The sequence below is a fragment of the Bombyx mori genome, chromosome 6 (genome assembly GCF_030269925.1).
Source record: "Bombyx mori chromosome 6, ASM3026992v2".
Classification (NCBI taxonomy): domain Eukaryota; kingdom Metazoa; phylum Arthropoda; class Insecta; order Lepidoptera; family Bombycidae; genus Bombyx; species Bombyx mori.
The window spans coordinates 4,899,460-4,924,024 of record NC_085112.1 but is presented as its reverse complement, the minus strand read 5'-3'; the positions used below and the strand labels follow the sequence as shown (position 1 = coordinate 4,924,024).

The window sequence follows — 24,565 nt, the reverse complement described above, 5'->3', positions numbered from 1 at the left end:
TACAATAAGTATGAAAATAAACTAATATTTTTTAGTTAACAGCGATACAGGCGTTCTCCTTACCTTTTCTGCTATTTTTTTTATTGCCCTTGTAGCCAGACGAGCATACGGCCCACCTGATGGTGAGTGGTTACCGTCGCCCATGGATTTCAGCAATGCCAGGCGCAGAGCCAAGCCGCTGCCTACCGCTAAATTCATTCATGTTGTTACATAACTTATTTCTTACTTATACCTACTAAAGGCCAGAGGGACTAATAAAACAATTTAGGTCGCCAAACAACAAGTTTTATTAGATTTGCTACACGTTTCGATTATAGATATGATTAACACAACTTATTCGAACACGCTATGCACACGGCTCGTGTTTAACTCAATATTTTATGGTTCTGATCAAATCAGATTCAAAGATTTACGACAATGTTAGTAATGTAGCCATAGTAATATGGTTAGAAAAAAAAAGAAGTACATATTAAAGTTTTTCTGGGCGATTCTAATATTTCTCTAAATTTGCAATGAAAACATCTTTTTAATCTCTTTTTTTTAGTTAGGTAGGTATACTTTGGTATAACATCTGAGTCATAAATTTTAAGGTAAAAATACCATATTGATAATTTTTTGGCACATCTATTGCCTAGATAAACATAATTATCTATTGGGCTAATACGGTTTAATTCGCATAAATATGTAGGCACACATTTGTTCATCTGTTACTTTTTTTTTCTTACCTAAGCGGATAGCCCTGAGAGGCTATTTCAGCGTCATCGAACGAATAGGTGAGCTCACGGGGCTCAAGCCTGTCGAAGTTGCTAACACTGACCCGAGCAAGAAAAAAAGGCTAAGCAGGACAATTTACGTGCTGATATAAAGAAATACAGGTCATTTATAACCCAACTAAACAAAAAAAATCAAAGAATTTAATTGTTATATTAACGAGCTTATTTCAAATAGCTTTATCTAAAAAAAATCATTAGATCATCAATTGTTAAGGACCTTAACGTTGAACCTCTACAATTTCATAGAATATTTTGATATCACATTTCGTTTGAATCCGCCTTTCTAGTTGTACACTTCTATCTGACCTCATATATTTATATATTAATAACACTAACCAACCGAAAAAAAAACGGGTAATTTCTCTATGAAAAAAGCTTGAAAATTATTTTTAAATTAGCAAAACAAAGCATTTTAAGCTTAATCCCATCCCTCTCACACTTCAGTACTTAACGGTGACGTCATACAACACTACATAATATTTGCACCTTTAGATGTTTTTGACACGTATTCCGACGATGGCATTTAAAAAGTTTCTAACTTATACTTTTAGAGGGATTCATTTTTTGTTTGAAAATCAGTTTCGATCCAAAAACAAAGTCAAACACCTCATTCGGCAGTAGTACACCTTCCTGTATGCTTTACAGAACAGAAAAGTTCACCATAGTCAATGTCATAGACACATTGTAATCGTGATGACTGCGATAACAGTTTTGTGACCTCGTCCGTGCCTGCGTCGGAACTTTCATAAATCATTGTAGCTTAGATTGATGACTTCAGTGACAAATGGCTTGAATACTTTGACGTGTGGCAACAGTGAAACTATATCGCCCTACCGATTAGTACGGGATAACCAACAATTTCTATTTAATGACTAGTCTTTTTTTTTATGTAACTTTAAGAATATAATGAGATTAGGTGCATCTATAATATTTATCTATATATTTTATAGTACATTCTATAGATACTTACAAAATTCAATAAATCACAAATCTAAAAATAAACTTCACACGCATTTCTTTTTTATAGCTTTAAATGATGAATTTTTTTTGTAATCCAGTTTATTGTTATTGAATAATATTATTACGAACAATATAATTTAACTATGTACCTTCCTATTCAAAAATATTCAAAGTGAAAACCTTGACTGTTGAGATATTGATTTATAGATGATATCTCAATAGAATAACTCGAATATTTTGAACTAGTATTATCATGAGCTTGTGACACAATTTACATGTTGGATTGAAATGACATGAGTCTGGAGGTAAGTTACGCAACTCATCCGCACAAAAGATTAGATTGTACATATGTCACTGTCGAACCAGTTCAAGTATTACTGTGTCAAGTCTATTTTGGGCAAATTACTGGTCACTGGTGGTAGGACCTCTTGTGAGTCCGCACGGGTAGGTACCACCGCCCTGCCTATTCCTGCCGTAAAGCAGTAATGCGTTTCGGTTTGAAGGGTAGGGCAGCCGTTGTAACTATACTGAGACCTTAGAACTTATATCTCAAGGTGGGTGGCGCATTTACGTTGTAGATGTCTATGGGCTCCAGGAACCACTTAGCACCAGGTGGGCTGTGAGCTCGTCCACCCATCTAAGCAATAAAAAAAAAACAATTAAGCTGTTTCATTTTTCTCATAATTTATCGGCTGTTCCTTCTCATTTAAGAAAAAAAGTGTTGGGTTTCAGTAATGTTACTGTTCGTTTGTTTTTAGTTTCTCTTAAATGCTTATTTTGTTTTAATTTTAGCTTTAGATGCTGCTCAAGGTGAAGCCTTACTAACTTGATCTATTTAATGAAACTTAAACTTTACATAAAGCATAAATAATATCACACGTTCTCTGCGTACATGATAATTATGCGTAACCACAGCGAATTAGTTTAGTTTGTATCCAAATCGATGATTGCAAAACCCTAATGAGGCGTTCTTCGATGATCATGTGAGTTCCAATTCGCAATTCTTTAAGATTCATAATCGTGATTAATTAATGCAATAAGATCGTTATATCGTTGAAATGTAATATGATCGTGACTTCGCATATTAAGCACTAGTTTGAGATGTGCATTTTATTTTTGTAATTTCTGATGGCCTTATTTTGAGTCTATCTTATCGTCATTATCTTAGGCCTTACAGCCCAGGATGAGCCTAAGCTTAGTCCAGTATGTCTCTCCAGACTGTTCTGTTCAGTGATTTATCCTTCCAGTTCTTGACGCTGATATCGAATTCCTGCTCTACGTCATCAAACCATCGGAGTTTGGGGCTGTCACGACTTCTGCCGAATTCTGCGGCCTTCTGATTTGCCATAGTCTATCTTATGCCCGAACTTTAGTTGTTTCATTAGAGGCGTGTCTACTGTATGTTGTTTTACCATCAGTACCGCAAACCAATCCTACGTTCTGTTGTGGAATCCAAGCGTTGTTATCGCCGTCATCCTACTGCTGTGTTTGTGTCTTTGCTCCCGAAAGTTCTTGAATAATCTGCTTATCCGATTTTGATTACGGCCAGAGGATCTTAAATGACAAATGTCTTTTTGCCAATTAATCAGAAAAGCGTTTTATTTCCGAACCAAAATTGTAGATGTTTGGTGTGGCGCGTTGCAAGAGTTCATTTTATGATTCATTCTTCCACATTCTGCCGCCAGGCATTCACGTCTCCTCATTCGAAGGGCGATTTGTCGAATGAAGGCGACATTCTCCATTTTGTGTTGTTTACGTTAACCGAGGACCACGAGTCTGTCTTCCCATTAATCAATCAATTATAGTCTATGCTAGAATAATGAACACAATGTTCAAACGATTTTTAAACGAGTTTTAAGTCCCATTAGCATTGGTGAATACTCTCCACTAAGTAGGCCGTCTCGTCTGCCTTTAAAGGCAATAACAAAAAGTACCAGCTCCGAACTTGCTAACGAACAATCCTAAAATGGAAGAAACAAATAATGTTGCACGATCGTACACACGAACTCGAACCAATAACTAAACTGTGTTAGAAGATCAAAACGTGAATAGAATTTATTGCGCAAGTCTCGTCGGGGCTTGGCGCTGGTCTGATTGATGGGCTTGCATTCCAAACTGAGTTCAACACTTCATTAAATTACACTTTGCACTATATTTGCAATATGGCAATTCGGATATTTTGTATGAATTTTTTATTGTTGTCTGAATTTAGGAGCGCTAATAACCATCTAGCTTTGATAACTGTTTCTCAGAGAAGAGACCAACAGGTCGCAGTACCTATTCGAATTACAAAACAAACTTTTATCACATAACCTTATAGATAGTTAAAATGTATTATATTTTTTTCTTGAACTGATACTTTTATAATAGTACGAGCGCCATTACTTATCTCTTTATAATAACATTAGAAATCTAAATATATTAAGTACCTCAAAACAGGACAACTATTAAATAAGGCATAGCAATTACAAATATTTACAAGGCGAATATGCATAAAAACGATTTAATTAAACGCATAAAAGACTTTAATTTCCATTGAATTCGCAGGTGGAAAATATTACGTAAACATTCAACGTTAATAGTTTAATTGCTGCCATTCAGAAATTCATTTTCTACAATGCAATAAGTAGCATGTTTATGCAATGCAATTACGATCTAAACAAAATCGATCTAACCTATAGCCCGTAAATTTAAACCAGAGGATCATAAAGATGATGAATTGTTTTTAATGAGAAGAATCTGTGGCGTTGTAGGACATTGTTTATTTTCTTCGTTTTTGCATTCGATGGAGAGATTGTTGGTGGTCAGGAGTCTATCAAGGACGTGTGGGTGGACTCAGGGTCTCAGCTAGGAGGAGGTATTTGTGAAACAACTGCCTGAGTGCGTCCGAAAAAGGCATAATAGTTCAGCTGCTCTGTGAATACATCTACTATCGGATCGGAATCGCGACCCACTGAGAAGATCCGCCGATAAGTTTAGCGCTCCGATGCCGTGTCATTTCAGACTTTTTAACGAATTCGAAAATTACGGTGACCTGTATTTTAGTTGCTGCCAGTATTAGAAGTTGTAGCTTCCAATAGAATAAGTAAATTGGATCCATCAAGACGTATTTAGGACGTAAATGACGGTTTTCTGCTGCGTGAGCAAGATCAGGACTGTTGTTATCACCATTCGCGCATTATTTGAAGCGTGGAGCAGCCATTGTACTGTATATTAGAACTATTATATTAGCTGTTATAAAAAAAAAGAACTTATATCTCAAGATGGGTGACGCATTTACTTCGTAGATGTCTATGGGCTCCGGTAACCACTTAACACCAGGTGGGCTGTGAGCTCGTCCACCCATCCAAGCTATAAAAAAAATGTCTCATGGTGTAGGCATTTACGTTGTCGATGTATATAAGATCCGGTAATAGCATAACACCAAGTGAGCTGTGAGCTTGTTCAACATTATAGGCGTAAATGACAGCGTAGATACTAGTTGGCAATATCTTGAAATTAAAATTAATGTCTTAAGCTTTGTTCTTAAATTTGGTGTAGTAAATTTTATAATTTGTTAATAATTCATTACAAACTAGTACTATCTTCTTCGGTTTTCGCGAGTAGCATTTTTTTATTTTTTATTTATTGCTTAGATGGGTGGATAAGCTCACAGTCCACCAGGTTACTGGAGCCCATAGATATCTACAACGTAAATGCGCCACACACCTTGAGATATAAGTTCTAAGGTCTCAAGTATAGTTACAACGGCTGCCCCACCCTTCAAACCGAAACGCATTACTGCTTCACGGCAGAAATAGTCAAGGTGGTGGTACCTACCCGTGCGGACTGATAAGAGGTCCTACCACCAGTAAAATGCATAATCAAAAGTACTTATACGGTTGAATCTCGCGTTAATTATTTTCACGCAGCCATTTCTGTTTGCCAGTTATCCGTGATCACGAAAACTGTAGGTATAATATTCGAATCATCTGGAATAATGAATTGAGTTTTAATTATCTTCACAAGATACTTACTTGACAGTCCGCATGCAAGAAAGGTCTTAGTTAGATAAAAGGCCCATAAGAAGTTTTTAATGCTATATATGTTATGCTATATGCTATGTAATGTAGGTATGCTAGAGATTATGTTACGTTCATAAGTTAATTATGATAATTTTCTGTCAACCTATATTCAATGAGAGGATTTATGACATTTTTTGTTACTTTTCCAAGCAAATGAGTTCTTTTCATGAAATAAATGTACACGTCAATTCTTTTTTGTACGCGTGTGTTATGCGCGAAGACCATTTACAGAAAAGGTTAGTAAATCAAATTTTGAAGTTTGTGTTTTTGCTCAAAACGTTCCTATAAGAGACCTCAAGAACATCTATTTCGTTTACAGAACCTAGATCATCATCAGACCAGCTGTTTAGGACACTTACTGCTGCACATATTCTGTAATAATTTTCCAGAGACAATCTGCGTATTATTATTTAGTCGTCCCAATTAAGACATTAAAATATTTCCTATTTTTGTTACGGATTTTTTTTTATTAACTGATTTTTCACAATGTTATGTTTACAAAATACTGGTCATTAATATGTCTAAATGTCACGAGTTAGTAGTAGTTCCTTCCTACTTAATTACTTCGATTTAAACGAACCGAAGCTAATAATAGTTTCGGCTAATAACTATAAAATTATTAGAATTATTTGAGTCATGAAACTATTATCATAATCACTGCAAATGAACTTTAATTAATAGCTGACGAATTTTTCGCGCCTTAGTTGAACGGAACTAAAAAGGTAGGCGACACACACCAGTTTCAACGGTAAAAACTGGATTGAATTTTATACGGAGTTTAAGGCAAACGGAATTCCAATAAATAAATACTTATGTCGAAATAACTATTTTGAACTTTTTTTAGACCACGGTATAAAGCTTTAGCATTGATTCTAAACAAAATTGATATAATTTTGCGACTTATTTGTAAGTTTACGTACAGTATTATACGTTTTCTTACAGGCGTAGTTGGGCACAATAAACACTTCACCCTCCTGGAGTTATATATTTACATTATAGCATAAACCTAGTGTTTCTAGGCGGGCTTCGGATGGCCTGCTGACCGAGAGGGCTGGTGGTGGTGGCGCCGACGACCGCCAGTCCGGCGTCCCGAGGGGGAGTGTGATGGGAGAGATGTGCTCCACACTAAACGCTTCGCTTTCCCTCCTTTCCCTTTGCCTTTTCATGAGTTCTGTCTCATGCGAGGCTTGGATGCTGGTTGTTGAGCGACAGGAGGTTTTAGTCGGTTCAACTCCGACATGCCCCACCCTCCATCCCCAGTGGAGGGCGGAATTCCGGTGATTTCCTCCTGACCAGAAAAAAAACCCCTAGTGTTTATGCATTTGCTTTACTATTTTAATAGTGCAAATTGTGAGTTGGCGGAAGTAGGCTTTCGCGTCTGTGCATTGGAAGTCGCTTAATGTTACAGTAAGGGCGGCTACTCACTATACGGTTAGCCGGAATGCGGGTGACCGCAGGTCGCGGTTCCGCTTGCGAATAGCCAGGTGGCGGATAGCCGCAACTCGAACCGGAATGTGCGGTTAGAAACCGTTTTGGTTTGCGGTTGGGTCGACTCATTTCCAAGATGGACGTCGATGAAGTAGCAGCTATTTATTATATTTACTCGCGTTACATAAAGAAAATGAAACAGAAAAAAGGTACTGGGTGCATCCTTATTAGCGAGCTCGAGATGAGAGTAAGCATTTTGGATTGTTTATTTGAAGAGCTCAAAAAGCTTTTTAACGTAAATTTTTATCCGAATATTCTGCGGATCTTGTGTTCCAGTTTGCTGGCCTATTTTGAATTTCAATTATACATTTTTCCGTATCGAAATTCATAGTTGATGCGCTAGCGTCGATAAACACGTTCGCGTCAATGGCGGACAACCACAAAATAGCACTATCCGCGTAGTGTGTAGGGCAACCGTCCGGCTGGCCGTCAGTCGAGCCGCAGCACTCAGAACAACTGAAGCGGTCGGCCGGCAGCCGCATCGCAGTGCGTAAACGACTTTCTCGTATAAATTTTAGATTACGGTCAGCCGCGCGGCTGGTCGCATCGCGGCTAGTTGCATAATACGTAAATACCCTAAGCACGTTTGTCCATCTACAGCAGCGGTGAAATTTTGGGGGGTAAAAATGAAACATTTGTGAGTAAAAAGTATATTTATTATTATTTATTATATATATTTAACGGCCGTCTGGTGTAGTGGTAAGTGACATGGTCACTACACAAGGGGGTCGCGGGTTCGAATCCCGCCAAGGGAAGATATTTGTATGATAAATATAAATGTCTTTTCCAGGGTTATGGATGTATATTAAATATATGTATGTGTATAATAAAAATCTTACATTTATATCCGTTATCTGGTACCTGTAACACAAGTTCTTTACGAACTTATCACGGGACCAGTTAACGTGGCGTGATTGTTAGTAAATATTTATTTATTTATTATTATATATTGAAGTGAAACTTCTTTAGAATCGTTGTGATTTCAAATTATCATGGAGGCTATAATATGAAAGATGCTAAAAAGAAGCGATTTCGTTTTTTTTTTGTTTTTCGCCATGGGGTGATATCAATTTACACAAAAATATTTTGGGGTAATAATTAAAAAAGTACCCCGATCGCTGATCTACAGCAATAAAAAGTTATTTTATCAATTTATCGTTTCTTTAATACACAATAAGTGAATGTCATCTGAATTGTTATCTAGTTTCACTGAATAGTTTTCAATTTCCGAACATTGTATACTTTTAGACTCTGAGCAAATAAATTACTCAAACATAAACTAGAAAAAGACAAAAACGATTTAAAACCTACAAATTAGAAGATGGAAGTGGAAACAATGCTGTTGACCGATTCGTTACGACCGCGTAATCTTTTTGCATAAGTCAGCTGCATGACACTTTTTGAACTAAGGTGGGTATTCGCTATCATGGACATTTAAAATTTGTCATAGTGGTTGATAAACTTTACATTTTTTAAATTTTATTACTAATTCTTTAGTAATTCCTACATAAGTAATGAATGAAAGTTACTTGAATAAAATTTTGTGCTAATTTGTAATATTCAGAAGTAATATCTCCCAAATGCCGTTTCCTCCATTGCTACTAACTATGCATGTTATACATGTTGTAATCGTGAACCAACTCACAGCTCACCTGGTGTTATGCTCTTACTGGATCTTACAAACATCGACAACGTAATTGTCTCCACCATGAGACATAGTTCTAATGTACAGTACAGTGGCTGCTCCAGTCTTCAAATAATGCGCGAATAAAATAAAAAAGATAACTATTGTGTAGAAGAGAGCATAAATAATGTGACATAATGGTCATTATCAAATTATAGAAGATGAAGATGATGCGTACAGCAATTGGTGATTACGTTGCGCAGTCTTCTATGTATACGGTCGACTGAAATAATAGCCACGATCGACCGGTCGATTGCGATCTACCGGTTGGCCACCCCTGGTAGGTATATTGGCTGTCCCACACTCAAACAGGAACTCATTACTGCTTCGCGAGATAAATAGGCAGGATGAACCTAACCATATAGTCTAACAATACCTTACAACACTGACTCGCAATCATAGTATACTCCTATGAATGCCTTAGTGGCATTTTTACAAGAACAGGGTACTTTACTGTCAATAAGGGGGCACTAATATCAGTAGCTTAGTGCTCTATAGGTTTTCCAAGGACGGCCAAGAGCACAACTGTCTCTGAGGCGCACTAATAATAATAGTATTTAGTAGTAATAGTAATAATAGAAACTAATAATAATAATAGTAGTAGTAATTACTGGTGGTAGGACCTCTTGTGAGTCCGTGCGGGTAGGTATCACCAATTATACTTCTTTACAAAAAATTATACTTCTTTTCTTTTTCGACTAATGAATTGAGGGCATGCTTCGCTGCGACATTTTTGTTGTTACAGTTTGGAACGAGTCCCCGGAACAGCTGTACGGAACAGTTGCTACGAATAACCCGATACTGTTCATGAAAGATCGTCTGGCATTATTGAAATCTATTGGCAAGAACTAATGAAACGAGACATCGACCTCCTTTTTTTATTGGTAGGTAGTGTAGAAAGTGGACATTCACGTTGTGGTTTGTATGAGCTTCGTTTACGCCAATTTCGTGTTGTGAACTAACCTCCATCTAAACATATAAATAAAATTGGAGTGTCTGTTTGTAATATTGAAATAGCCTCTTTTTACTACATGCATATGAATATATATACGGTACATACACGAAAATAACATTTTTTACAATTTTTGTCTGTCTGTCTGTTTGTTCCGGCTAATCTCTGGAACGGCTGAACCGATTTTGACGGGATTTTTACTGATATGTAACTGATGATATAAGGAGTAACTTATGCTACTTTTTTTGGACTAGCTTCGCCCCGCGGCGTCACCCGCGGTACAGCAATAACCGCGGGTAACATCGCGGGACTCAACTATTCAATAAAACAATTTTATTAATGTTTTCAAGGCGAAGCGAGGGCGGGTCGTTAGTCTAAAATAAAAATAGTCCGCAGTTAGCTTCCTTCATTAAGCAAGATAAGGCACAGGCAGATACCGTGAAATTAATGTTTCTGTTACAGAATGTTCTCTCATTGATCGTTTACAGCGATCGAATCGGTTACAGTTCGGAAAGCCCAATGTGAATTAATAAAACGAATTAATGCGTATTTATTGAATGCGGTTATAGTTCTCAAACTTTCATCTTTCAACGACAGTTATTTTCTTGGTGTTTCACTGAATACAAGAAGTACGATTGGAGCAGTTCAATACTGTGTATCTAATGATGATCCTTCATCATATAGTAGAAACACGCTGTATAAAATAACTATCAACAACTTTATAAACCGTGTTTTAGCTAATAAAATTTGATTTGATTCGAAATCGCTCACAAAAAATCACTCTTTCCCCCTTTTTTATATATTTGAAGATGGAGGATAGTCGGAGCGAGTAAGAAGAGGCTCCGGTCCACATCTGGTGCGAGGTTACCCTGCGAAGGTCAGTTTAAATAACGTAAAACACGTAAACGTTTTTTTTTGCTTCAATGGGTGGACGAGCTCACAGCCCACCTGGTGTTAAGTGGTTACTGGAGCTCATAGACATCTACAACGTAAATGCGCCACCCACTTTAAAATATAAGTTCTAAGGTCTCAGTATGGTTGCAACGGCTGCCCCACCCTTCAAATCGAAACGCATTACTGCTCGACGGCAGAAATAGGCGGGGTGGTGGTACTGACCCGTGCGCACTCACCTACCACGAGTAATTACGTAAATTATAATTTTGCGGGTTTCATTTTTATTTCACGATGTTATTCCTTCACCGTGGAAGTCAATCGTGAACATTTGTTGAGTACGTATTTCATTAGAAAAATTGGTACCCGCCTGCGGGATTCGAACACCAGTGCCTCGCTTCAACACGAACGCACCGGACGTCTTACGGCCTGGCCACGGGGATCGGCGGTGCGAACAGCGAAGCGGTGGACGAGGCGACCATTCGCGCAGCACCGTTTGCAGGCCACGGGTACTCACGTTCGCCGCCGCGACTAGTAAGGAAGTCCGACAGCGAAATGTCTATATCGAAATTATCTCGATATTGCTTACAAATTAATAGCTTTTTGGTTCAGGACCTATTATTTGGAAAATATTGTGAAGTACATGATTTGAATAAGAATCGGAGTATACCTAAAGATGGAGAATTCCACAAGAAGTACGAGAAATACTTTGGGTGGCTAGACTTCCAAATAGCTGGTCTAGCTAGTATTTCAGCTAATTTTTTTTTATTGCTTAGATGGGTGGACGAGCTCACAGCCCACCTTGTGTTAAGTGGTTACTGGAGCCCATAGACATCCACAACGTAAATGCGCCACCCACCTTGAGATATAAGTTCTAAGGTCTCAAGTATAGTTATAATGGCTGCCTCACCCTTCGAACCGAAACGCATTACTACTTCACGGCAGAAATAGGCAGGGTGGTAGTACCCACCCGTGTGGACTCACAAGAGGTCCTACCACCAGTAATTACGCAAATTATAATTTTGAGGATTTCATTTTTATTACACGATGTTATTCCTTCACCGTGGAAATCAATCGTGAACATTTGTTGAGTACATATTTCATTACAAAAATTGGTACCCGCCTGATATTCGAACACCGGTGCATCGCTCAACACGATTGCACCGGACGTCCGTTAGGCCACGACGACTTTAAAAATATAAAATAAAAAATAAATAAAAAATATAAAAATTTCGGCGATAATTTTTCGCGGCGAAAACAACTAAACTCATTTAATCACTGTACTATTCGCCGCGACTACCGCTCGACTCCGTGGCTCGCGCCGTCCGTATTCATGCATTTGTTTTGCTCGCCCGCCGCATCGCGCGATTCGCTCGGTACATTTCGCCGGTCGCTTCGTCGGTCGCCGGTGCGCGTGGCTTGTTAGGTACATTTCTATGCGCTTGTTTTAGTCGCTAGACGCTTCGCCGTTCGCACCGCGCGAATATTCGTATCGGCGAATGTCCCGTGGCCAGGCTGTTATCCCGTTAGGCCACGACGACTACAAAATTTGGTTAACGTTACGCTATCGAGAAGCCCACAGTTTCTCGCCGGATCTTCTCAGTGAGTCACGTTTCCGATCCGGTGGTAGATTCGGCGAAGCACGGCTCTTGCTAGGGTTCGTGTTAGCAACGTCGTCGGGTTTGAGCCCTGTGAGCTCACGTACTAGTTAAGGTTACGCTGAAATAGCCTCTCAAGGCTTTCAGCTTAGGTAGGAAAAAAAAAAGCTATCAAGAACGTTAAAAAACTCGCACTAAGCACACAGCTACTTCCGCTTGACTCCATATAAAAACCAGGAACGTTGCGATTTCTTTGTGGTTTGTACGACATGTCCCACGGGAAGATCGGCGGAAATTTTAGGGACGATTCCATTATTTCCATTTTACAATCAAATCAAATCAAATCAAATCAAAATCAAATCAAATCAAAAAAAATTTTATTCAACATAAATGAAAGTACATACTTGTTGAACGTCAAAAGAACTACCGCCAATTCACAAGAACTAGCCTCCGTCCTGAGAAGAATTGGCAAGAAACTCAGCGGGCATGTCTTTTTTTTTACATATAAAATTATTATTTATTTATTTTTAATATTATTATTTTTTTAAATATGAATTTTTTACACTGAGTATTATAACGTAACAATTACTACAATATTGAAATGCCTGGAGCGAGCAACTCATTCCCACTTTGTGCAATCTTCTAGATAATCATTGACTTTATAGTAAGCTTTATTGCACAGATGTTCTTTAATAGTTTTCTTAAACCTATGTATATGTAGGTTCTGAACATCATGTGGGATTTTGTTGTACAGGCGCACAGACAAACACCCGAATGAATTTCGTATCTTATGTAACCTACTCATCGGCACAACAAGCTTGTGTTTGTTCCTAGTATTTCTATTATGTATGTCCGACTGTTTAGGAAACTCCTCAATATGTTTACGAACATACATCAAATTTTCAAAAATGTACTGGGATGGCATAGTGAGAACTTTAATTTCTTTAAATTTCTCCCTCAGGGATTCCCTTGAGTGCATGTTATAAATAGCACGTATAGCTCTTTTCTGCAGAATAAATATCATTTCTACATCGGCCGCATTGCCCCATAGCAAAATGCCATAGGACATGACACTGTGGAAGTAACTAAAGTAAACTAAACGAGCCGTGTCCGCGTTTGTTAACATTCTAATTTTTTTTACTGCGTACGCTGCAGAGCTGAGCTTACTCGCCAATTTATGAATATGAGGTCCCCACTGCAGTTTGGAGTCCACTGTTATACCAAGAAATACGGTTGACTCAACAAGCTCCAATGATTCCTCAGAAACAATTACATCACTATCCACTTGTCTCACATTTAAAGATGGTTTAATACATTTTAAAGTAAATTTAATACATTTAGTTTTCTTACTATTCAATAATAGGTTATTGATACGGAACCAATGAACCACACACGAAATCGCATCATTCACTTCGTCATAGACTTGTAGTTGTCGTTTAATTTTAAATAATAAAGATGTATCATCTGCGAATAATACGACCTCGTGTCGGGACTCAATAAAACTAGGTAAATCGTTTATATATATTAGAAATAAAAAAGGACCCAAAATGGAACCCTGAGGTACACCCATTTTCAACAAGGTGCCTGAAGATCTATTACCTTTCACATCTACTGTTTGTATCCGTCCTGATAAATAGGAAGTAATAAGTTCCAATGCACCATCCCTAATACCATAGTGATGTAGTTTCCTCACCAATGTTTCATGTTCAACACAGTCAAATGCTTTGGATAAGTCACAGAAAATTCCAAGACAATCATGCGATTCCTCCCAAGATTTAAAAATATTTTTGACTAGATAAGCACCTGCATCAGTTGTAGAGCGACCCCTGGTAAACCCGAATTGTTTATTATGAAGCAGGTTATTTGAATTAAAATGTTCTAAAAGTTGGGTCAAAATAATTTTTTCAAAAATTTTACTCAACGTAGGGAGTACTGAAATAGGTCTATAGTTAGAGGGGTCATCAGTACTACCAGATTTAAAAAGAGGAATCACTTTACTATGTTTCATTAAGTCAGGAAATACACCACACCTAATACAGTCATTAAAAATACTAACAAGATGAGGAGCAATAATGTCTATTACAGACTTCAAAATCTTTACTGATATTCCCCACAAGTCAGCTGTATTTTTTACATTAAGGCTATTAAAACTTTTTATTATACTGCTTGAATTAATTTCCTTAAATTTAAAAATTTCATTACATTTGTTGACATGTTTATGCAATAATATTTCAGCTGCTGTGGGGGATGAATTTAGAGAAGTGGTAGTTGAAACTGGAATGTCAGAGAAAAACTTTTCAAAAGCATTAGCCACATCTTCATGACTAGTTACCAATTTATCATCTATTTTTAATGAGAATTCTTGGTGGCTATTTCTGACTTTTCCACTTTCTCTACCAATGATGTTCCAAGTCATCTTTATCTTGTCAGGGGCATTTTTTATTAAATCACTTAAATGTAAAGATTTTGCCGCTAAACAAACTTTTCTAAATAGTTTTGAATAGTTCCTGACATATTGATGAAATGTTTCATCATTATTATAAGCTTTTTCAGAGTACAGATCATATAACTTTTTTCTACTCTTGTACACTCCGGTGGTGGCCCACTCGCTGAACACGGTTTTGTTTTTTAATGTTACAGTTTTAGGAATAAATATATCAGTAAAGACCAAATTAATTCTCTGAAACATATTCTGGTATGACAAATTTGGGTTTTTGTTATAAATAATTTCTGAATGTTCTTGCTTAATATTATTTCTAAACTTCTCAATTCGTTTTTTATTAATAGGAACAATCACAAGAGTATTTTTATCTTTAGGATTCATATTAGATTCAAAAGACAGAAATTGTCCACTATGGTCTGATGTTAACTGATTAATAATTTTTTTGTTAGTCGGTGTTACATTTGTAAATATGTTATCTAAACATGTTGCCGATGTGGTCGTTGTCCTAGTAGGCTCTAAAAATAAGTTTGGGAGGTTATATGACTTTAACAGTGTTCTGAATCTAATAGTGGTATTTGTGTTTTCTAAAAGATTAATATTAAAATCACCACATACCAAAATTTGTTTATTAGAGACAGAAAGCTTTAGCAATACATTTTCCAAAATATTTTCAAAAGAATCATATAACGCATCAGGAGGTCTGTAGACGCAGACAACGATGAGGTGCTCAAGCTCAACACAGGAAATTTCAATAATTCTCTCAACAGAGAGGGCCACTACATCCTTTCGTTCCTTACATTTCAAACATTTACTAACGAGAATCAGTGAGCCACCGCGAATAGCGTTCTCTCTGCAGAAGGAACTTGACAACTGGTGATCATTAAAATTAAACAATAATTCATAGTTTCTAAACCAGTGCTCAGTGACACAGAATACATTAATATTATGCATATTTAAAAACATTTCAATTTCTAGCTCTTTACCCATCATCCCTTGTAAATTTTGATGCACCAAATTGAATATGTTAATAATTGAAACGTTAACGTCTTTTGATGGGTATAATCTAGTTGCACCACTCATCATCGGAACAATCTGAATAGTATTTGGGAACAACGCGCTGATCCACAGTTCGTTACAGATATCTTTGACACGTATCTGATATGACAACTGAGTAAAGTACTCAACGCTATATTTTGTCGTGCATAAGTGATGAACGAATGAAAACACGAATTTGTATTATGTCCACTCTAAATAATTAGAATAGTATTCGAAAAGCATAAATAAAAGTATTAATATTTTTTTTTTACTATTCATTTTAATATAAATTAACAACGCAATAAAAATAAGCACACGATTTAAGGAACATAAATTAAATAATTAAGAAAATAAAATTTATTTTTATTAAAAATAACACAATATATAATATAAAAATAAACAACAGGGGGTTTATATTCATGACGAAATGTACAGTGAAAATGCTTGAAGATTCATTTAAAAAAACTATTGTTAGTAAATGAATATAAATTCGTTTTAGAAGTCAGATAGCCCGGTAGTTTTAGATTGCTCTAGGAGATATGATTTTATATTTAAAGTAACATGATGAGGTACATCTCATTATAATAATTAAGTACATTTATAATTCAACCGCACAGCTATCGTCGATTGAAAATTATCTTTGTAATTTTCACTAATATCATACTTTATTACGATTAAAACGTATTTGCTACATTCTTTTTCGGCGGAAAATTTGCTAAATATGAGTGGTGTCTAGTGTTACGAGCGTATACTAATAACAATTACGATTTTTTAAAATGTTAAATGAATTCTGGTTTATTATAATGATAATCAACAGCGAGGATCTCTAATTTTAACTTTGGTATAAGAATAGGTGCTTATCGAATAAATCGAATATTAAAAAAAAACTAGTAGTATATAATAATAAAATAATAAATTTGTAGTTTTATACTGGAATATGTCAAGATCATTCTAAAAAAAAAAACTAATAAAATTAGAGATTGTAAAGTAATAAATATACATTTAGGGCTTTTTTCTGACGGAAAGGTTACATCACGAAATTCGTCAATTTTTAAACATGTAGGTAACTTTCTAGATCTAGATATGTATATATTACAATAGCAATATATACTTTAGGACATAAACATGTTAAATCCAATATATATTATATACTTATATATATGTTACATCCGGAGCTGATTAAATGCCCCATAGACTGAGTTTCTCGCCGGATCTTCTCAATGGGTGCCGATTCTAATTTACTGGTAGATTCAACGAAGCACAGATGTTGCTAGGGCTAGTGTTAGCAAATTCACTGCGGTTGAACCCGTGAATTCACCTAGTGGTCCGCGCGAAGTTGATATAGCCCCTTAGGCTCCTAGCGATTAGATAGGAAAAAAAAGATTTTATGTGAAAATCGTGGTAAAAACCCTTTTTTTCCCAACCTATTCGATAGAAGCCTAAGAGGTTATTCCAGTTACGCCCGGACGGGTAGGTGAGCTCACGGGCTCAACCTGTGAGAATTTGCTAACACTAGCCCTAGCAAGAGCAGTGCTTCGCAGAGTCTACCACCGGATCGGAATCACGACTCACTGAGAAGGTCCGGCGAGAAACTCAATGGGCTAAGTAAGAACCCGTTAAATAACAATGCGCGTGATATGATAGGTTTTAGAACACTACCCCAAAGGAACTTTCATATTACAACTATTCATTAATATAAAATAATCTTTGTACACATCACATCGTATGAAATACAGTGTCCTAATTTTTCTCGCACTTTTTTCTAGTTTTAACATGTCTTACATAATCGATAAATAATACACATTGATAAATAGCTTAGTATTTAAATGAAAGATCCACTAAAATTATTACATTTGTAACTGAGAATTCCATTCGGAAACATGACAGGAGTTGTCAATCTCATTAACAAATTTAATAATATTGATCAGTTACGATGAGCATCCCTCGTGTTCACGACAATAACGATAAATGTCCATGCCATGGCCGGATGGGCCGGATACCGGATAGTTACCGGATATCCGTTTCATCTCTGAGCTAACTGATTTAGCGTATCAAGATAGAGTTTCTAACCTATATTAAAAGTGAAATGCAGGGACCTGCAGTTTTTGAAGTAGTTCTGTAAACCTGAAGCGAAAGGTTATCACTATGCACTTCATCATATTGCAAATACAATAATCAGAAGCTAATATAAACAAGTCATTTAGACAACGATCATTATTAACTCGAAGAGATGACTGGACAGTTATCATTATCAATACCGTCTTTACCATAAGGGCACACGGGGCCCGTGTCCAGGGCCCCCATTCTCAGGGGGCCCCGAAAGACCGACAATTTCTCTCACACGCTTATTCTCAAAACATTTTTGTCGGGCACATTACACTTTTTTCACAAATCAGTAATCAGAAGGTATTTACTATGACTATAATAGAAGATTTTGCTCAACAGAAATCCCGAAAGAAACCGTTATCGAAATCGTAACCAAAAAACCAGCAGCATTCTAATATCATTAATGACATATTATATCATACTGTATTTGATTACTTACCTATAATAAATGGTCATACTCAGTAAAAAATGTTATTATAATTCGCTTTTTTACTTTCCAAAAGAGCCTCAAATTCTTGTGTGCCCAAGGGCCCCATCCTAATTTAAGACGTCCCTGATCATTATAGGTATCATATATCCTGACGTATAGAGACTTATCTGAGATTTAATTCATTGTTATTACTATTTAATATCATAAGAACGATTATGTGTCAAAGAAGTAATATATAATATTACAAAACGTGTACTAATGAAATGAAAATTTTTTTTACCGTTGTATAATTAAAATAAAATTATGAAAAAAGTAAACATTGATCATTCTTGCAGTGGACCTTTCAAATGTCTTCTTTAAATGTCATTTTACAGAATTTATTATCCTAAATTGTATAACAAATTTTAAAATTCTCTACATAAAATGCGGAATAGGTATTAATTAACTGGCAAGTAATATGTAATAAGCTAATACTGTCTAAGACAAGAATATCCACTTTCCTATATTTTATATCTATCTATCATGATATATTTTTTAATTTAATACCAATCTATACTTTAGATTTCTATCAATAGATGTAGTAAACGAACGTACTACATTATTTTCATCTAGTTATTTCAGAAACATTGATAACGAAACGCTATAATATAATTAGTGATATTGAAGTTTTTTTTTTGTATTTTAATAGAAACAAAGTGTATCCTTAACACAGATTTCATCTCGGACATCCAAATACCGCCAACTTGAAGATACAAATTTTATTTATAATAAATATACTGAGAACCATTTAATTTATGAAATGTAAAGGTATATTTAGGTCGACTAAAACTAACTATTAGAAGTTATAATATACAATTTGGTCGGGGATTCAGTTATCTCGTACAAGTCAATGTTTAATCAACAACCACGCCAAATATTACGAATTTGCGTTTAATGACAAGATTTTTATTAAAATTTTTAATTTTGGCGGTCTTTTTTATGTTCTACAGATTATACCCTGTATGCTGGTTGTACGTACATACCTACTTGTATACCTACAATAATTCATCGCATTGACATTGTAAGCAAATGTTTAATTTTAAGGTATTCGTTTTGTGTAATTCTACAAAGATACATGATTCAGAAGTTTTCTTTGTAGACTATGAGTCACTGCTTTAAATATATTCGGACGTGATACCTCCACAGCAATTATGTATATAAAAATCACAATTTGAATCTTCAAGTTTAATTTAGGTCAACCAAGCTTATTACGTTGTATGTATACAGCTCACGATAATATTTGACTACCCTAGTTACCGTTTGTAATACGCTTTTATTAGCTTCAGACATATGTATGTTAGTAAGTAGTTAGAATCTTTGAACATGATTTTGACGCCTTCAAAACGTCGGATTAACTCAAAATTTGGTATACTTATTAAGGACCGATGACAATTTAATATTAAGAAAAAATTAAAAAAATATATGACAAAATTGAAATTCAACTAAAAATGAAAAATAAATAATAGTTTATAAAAACTAACAAAATACCCTTTTATAGAAAATCCAACTAAAAAATAGAAAATAAAATTTAATAAATTTGAATTAAAAATAGTGTAAGAAAAAATGATTTTATTGTAAAAAAAAGCGTGGGGTGCATGTTATCAGTAGTTATAAATATTTTATGAACAGATATAAGTAGAAGGGTTATTTTGATAATATCCTGAAGTCATTTTTTCTTACACTATTTTTAATTCAGATTTATTAAAATTTATTTTCTATTATTTGGTTGGATTTTTTAAAAAGTGTATTATGTTTTAGCTTTTTTAAACAATTATTTATTTTAAATATTGGATTAAAAATTTTAAAGCTTTAAGATATCATCGAGAGTTGTTTACAATTATGTTGGTTAACCGTTTAGAGTAGGTATTATTACCTACTCTGGCAGTTGGACGTCGGTGATCAACGCGTATCGGTACCGTCATACGTTGCATATGGCCTGGTAGGCCTCGATGTGCCCGTCAGCTGTGGGCGTGAGTGTGAGCTGACGGCTCGCCTTCAGGAACAGCACGACCCCGGCACGGACGGGCACCGGCTCCGTGTCGCACGCCGAGCCCGCCCCTGACGTCACTATGAGGAGACTCGGACTGGGCCGGATCTGGGTGTTGTACGGCTCCGGACCCACCACCTGAACAAACAATGCAAAATCCCATTTATACATTGTTTTCTGGTGGTAGGAGTCCGCACGGGTAGGTACCACCACCCTGCCTATTTCTGCCGTGAAGCAGTAATGCGTTTCGGTCTGATGAACCGTTGTACTCATGTCTCAAGGTGGATGGCAGCAATTATTGTAGATGTCTCCAATAGGCTCCGGTAACCACTTAAGACTAGGTGGGCCGTGAGATCGTCCACACATCTAAGCGATAAAAAAAATACAGGACACTACAGAAACCTTAACACAACAGAAACGGCTCTATATCGATAAGCACAAACACTAGTATGCGAATAATACTTTTTTTGTAAATATAAAATAACTGTTAGATTTCATACCTACAACTCATTTCTCAATATGGGTGGCAGAATTTACATTTTGAATATCTGTGGGCTCCAGTAACACAGTCGTGAGTCCGTCTAAGCAATGAAAAAGTTAGTAGTTTCCTACAAGGTAATTAGGTTTGCACATTATTATTAATCTAAACCTGAGGGATCTATGTAGATAGATTTACTTAAGTAACTAAGCCACGGCTTTCCAGCCACTGATAATAATAATTGTTGCTTAGATATATTGAAAATATTGTGTGCATTTCGAAACTGTTTTGAATATGTAATACACATAGCAATATACATACATTTATCTTCACAACAGCAAAATCAGGCACCGGAGGACGCCAAATACAACTATTTGCATCTTCTAATTGGGGGTGGAATAGGAGTTGATCTTTTCCATAGCTATTATAGTCCAGCATATCGACTAGTGTGGGCACATCAATATGTTTCGGAGTCAAGCCAGCACGGATCACATTATCAGAACATGCCATGCATTCTACACAATCTGTAAGGTAAAGTTTAACATGTTAGTATATATTTATAACATATTACAAATTAATTAATTTCTTATTATTGAATACCATCATTGAATTTAATCTAGTCTAGTAGAGATTTTAATAAAGTTTTGTTATTCTATGAAATATTTTAAGTAATGAACTTAAAATATTTCATGAATATTTAGTATTAGCTAATATAATTTGTTTAACATTTAATGTAAATATAACTTTAATCAGGGAGAAGTTAAACTGACATTTGCCCCCAAACTAAGAGCCCCTCTAAGAGAATCAGACAGTTTGATTATTAATATATTTAATATAATGTTTTTATAGTTAAATATATTTATATATACATTTGAATGTATATATATACATATTTGAATTTTAAACACCGGTATAATGATATTTAAAAATTAATTGTACTAATTATTTGTGAATGCATTGCTAACCTTCACGTGGCACAATGAGCACTCTCATTTGGTACCAAGTATACTTTTCAAAACAATATAAACAAATCAGATAAAATAGTGAAGGGGAAATTAAAAACACTTAAAACTGACTTTCCTGTTTGGGTAAATTAGTTTCGTATTTATAACTGTGTATGATTTTGAATATTTCGTTTGGTCTAGTCACATCTAGTATTCAGACCTGTTAATTAGTATTGTACATTACAGTAACAGTTAGTTCAGTAGTAGATAGTACTGTATAAGGTTTAGGTTTAATTACTGGGTAAAGATAACGTTATGGTAATTAAAATATACTTTGTAGTCTCTGTGAACTTGTTCTTGTATGTGCGTTTTCAGGCTGTTGAAAATAGACCTTAATGATTTTGGTTTTTGATCCCTTTATTTTTAATTCCTAATGATTATTCATTTATTTAGACAATCTTTGATCTAATTCAAAACCATTTACCTCCACTCAAGTAGGCGTGTGGCAGGTTCGGCTTCAAGAAAATAGCTTGGCCTGGGTGCAGCACAATATAATTCAAGAAGTATGGACCCCAACAGCCAACATCTCCAGGGAAATCACTATGTAAGCGACGCAGAAGAGAATAGAGTAAAAATGTTTGATTTGATGCATCTAAAATCAGAGTTTATGGATGAAAAATAATGTAACAGATATTAATAATCCGATTATTTGGTGCAACTATATATCCTTAATTTGTATATTAATGTAACATTTGATAGTTTATTATCACTAGTGTATATAATATAAAAATTGTAGTCCATACCATCTTTCTCAAGCCTGTTGATCAAGTTTTGCAAGCTGTTGGAAACAGAAGCTTTTTCACAAGTCATCAGTGACTCAAACAATGGCCTTAGAATTTTGTCATTGTCTCCTTGATCCTGATTAGTGAGCACTCTGTGAACAGCTTCTTTGGATAGAATGTTGGTAAGTTCAGGAAGTTCTGAAAATAGATATGAAACCAATATGACAATGCTGTCACAAGCACCACAATTGTTGGTAGACTGGAAATGACAGATAAGCAGGACTGAAGATAATAGCGGATGGAAATCAATATTAGATTTACTAAAAAACAATACTTTCTTAATGTATTCAGAAAAAAACTGTCAGTACCGTGAGTTTATATTGTCAGGTTGAGTCACAGAGAGCAATACCAAAAAATGGATTAGAAAGAGTGTAGGCAGATTTTTCTGCTCTTAAGTTCCTACATTAGTCTTCAGTCTACCCATGCTCATGGCGAATAAAATAGCATAAAATATTGTGTACTCATTAAATGTGAAAATTATGGTAAGACCCCATTAAATAATAGGGAGTGTAATGTTTTCAATGTATAAAAATAATAAAAAAAAACAATCAATTAACTAACTTTTTAAGAACTCCCTGATTTCAGACAAAGGCCTAAATCCACAAAGAGCCTCAAATGATGTCAAGGCAATGGCAATCTCGGGCTTGTGATTTGGATCTTTGTACATATCAGGGAAGTTTTTGTGTAGCTGTTCAGCATGTTCCTAAAATCAGAAGAAGTAATGAGTATTCTTAAGCTATAGACAGCAGAGTATCAATAATTTATGGTTGTTCACAACACACCACCTGTAATTGGATCGCTTTAATTGGATTGATTGGTTTATATGAAAAGAATTAAACTCAATTAATTTCTTTTAAATGTCATATACTAAAGCTATTATTGATAATTATTAAACAAATCATCTTCTAAAAAAACGCTTTGGTGTTATTTAAAATGTTGATATATTACCTTGTTGGGATGGGCTTGTATAGACAGGGCCTTTTTGATAGACAATATCTTCAAAAGGAAAGGTATGGCTACACCAAATTTTTTCCTTACAGCTGGCCCAATGGCATCAAGATTTTCTTTGAGGTAGTCAGACAATAAAATATTTCTCTCAATAATTAGAGAAGGACCATTAGGATGAGTTCCCATCCATAACTCAGCATAAGGTTTTGTTTGATCTATGTCAATTCTAGAATCAGCACTATGTAACAGCCTAGCAACTATACTCTCAGAGCCAACTTTGCCCCAATCATAATGCAAAGCTTTGCACTGCAATTCCATATTTGTCTGAAATGAAATTCACAGTTTAATCACAGTATTAGTAGTTACATAGTACCAACATTACGATTGTACTGTATTGTTTTTCGCTGCTATTTATGTTGTGTTAAAATGGGTACAGTTCTGAATCGTAGAGATAATGCAAAAACAAATTTTCTATGCCAGGGAGCAAACTCGACTTACTAGTGCCAGTGCGAATCAAGAAAGAAAATTAAATTATTTTTAATACTTACCAATCGATATTAGCGATATGAGGCAGTTTGGAGTGGTTAAATTTATTCAAAACGTGTTTGATTATATACCACAAGGCACCAATGCAAGGTGCGCATTAAATATTGACACAAACTAAAAGAGAGACCACATTTTATTTTTATAAACTTTATTAAGCAATCATTTTTTTTTATTAATCTAACGAAAACAACCGCAGTTTTTTTTTTGGTTAAATTGTTTTCACAGATAATTATTTTATGACCTTCAGATTTTATGACCTGGTAACTAAGATCTTTAAGTCAAGTCTTATTTTAATTTATATTCTTATTTTTCTGAAAAATGATAATATGAAGTGAAATGAAATTAAGATGGGATGAA

At 35.3% G+C, this 24,565-nt stretch overlaps 1 protein-coding gene and 1 long non-coding RNA gene across 2 annotated transcripts; one reads left to right on the top strand and one right to left on the bottom strand.

Moving 5' to 3' along the window:
- Window positions 1–8,518: 8,518 nt before the first annotated feature.
- LOC101739421 (uncharacterized) lies at window positions 8,519–10,797 on the top strand. Its single transcript, XR_005244793.2, has 3 exons — window positions 8,519–8,695; window positions 9,715–9,853; window positions 10,731–10,797. It is a non-coding gene; the product is annotated as an uncharacterized LOC101739421 (long non-coding RNA).
- A 5,351-nt stretch (window positions 10,798–16,148) lies between these two features.
- Window positions 16,149–24,433, bottom strand: LOC101739279 (mannose-6-phosphate isomerase). The gene is made up of 7 exons (XM_004930506.5): window positions 24,211–24,433; window positions 23,663–23,986; window positions 23,276–23,417; window positions 22,676–22,852; window positions 22,357–22,524; window positions 21,250–21,452; window positions 16,149–20,588 (listed from the first exon to the last, which is right to left on the bottom strand). Exons 2-7 carry the CDS (start codon window positions 23,978–23,980, stop codon window positions 20,382–20,384), a joined length of 1,215 nt encoding a protein of 404 aa, XP_004930563.1. The 5' UTR covers window positions 23,981–23,986; window positions 24,211–24,433; the 3' UTR covers window positions 16,149–20,381.
- Window positions 24,434–24,565: the final 132 nt, after the last annotated feature.

What these genes read in the sequence shown, in the direction of transcription:
- LOC101739279 (XM_004930506.5), bottom strand. Translation starts at nt 23,980, where the DNA reads ATGGAATTGCAGTGCAAAGCTTTGCATTATGATTGGGGCAAAGTTGGC. An exon ending in AATCAGGGAGTTCTTAAAAA is followed by an intron (nt 22,853 to 23,275) that starts GTTAGTTAATTG and finishes ATCTATTTTCAG; the next exon opens with AACTTCCTGAACTTACCAAC. An exon ending in TTGCTGTTGTGAAGATAAAT is followed by an intron (nt 20,589 to 21,249) that starts GTATGTATATTG and finishes TTGTTTGTTCAG; the next exon opens with GTGGTGGGTCCGGAGCCGTA.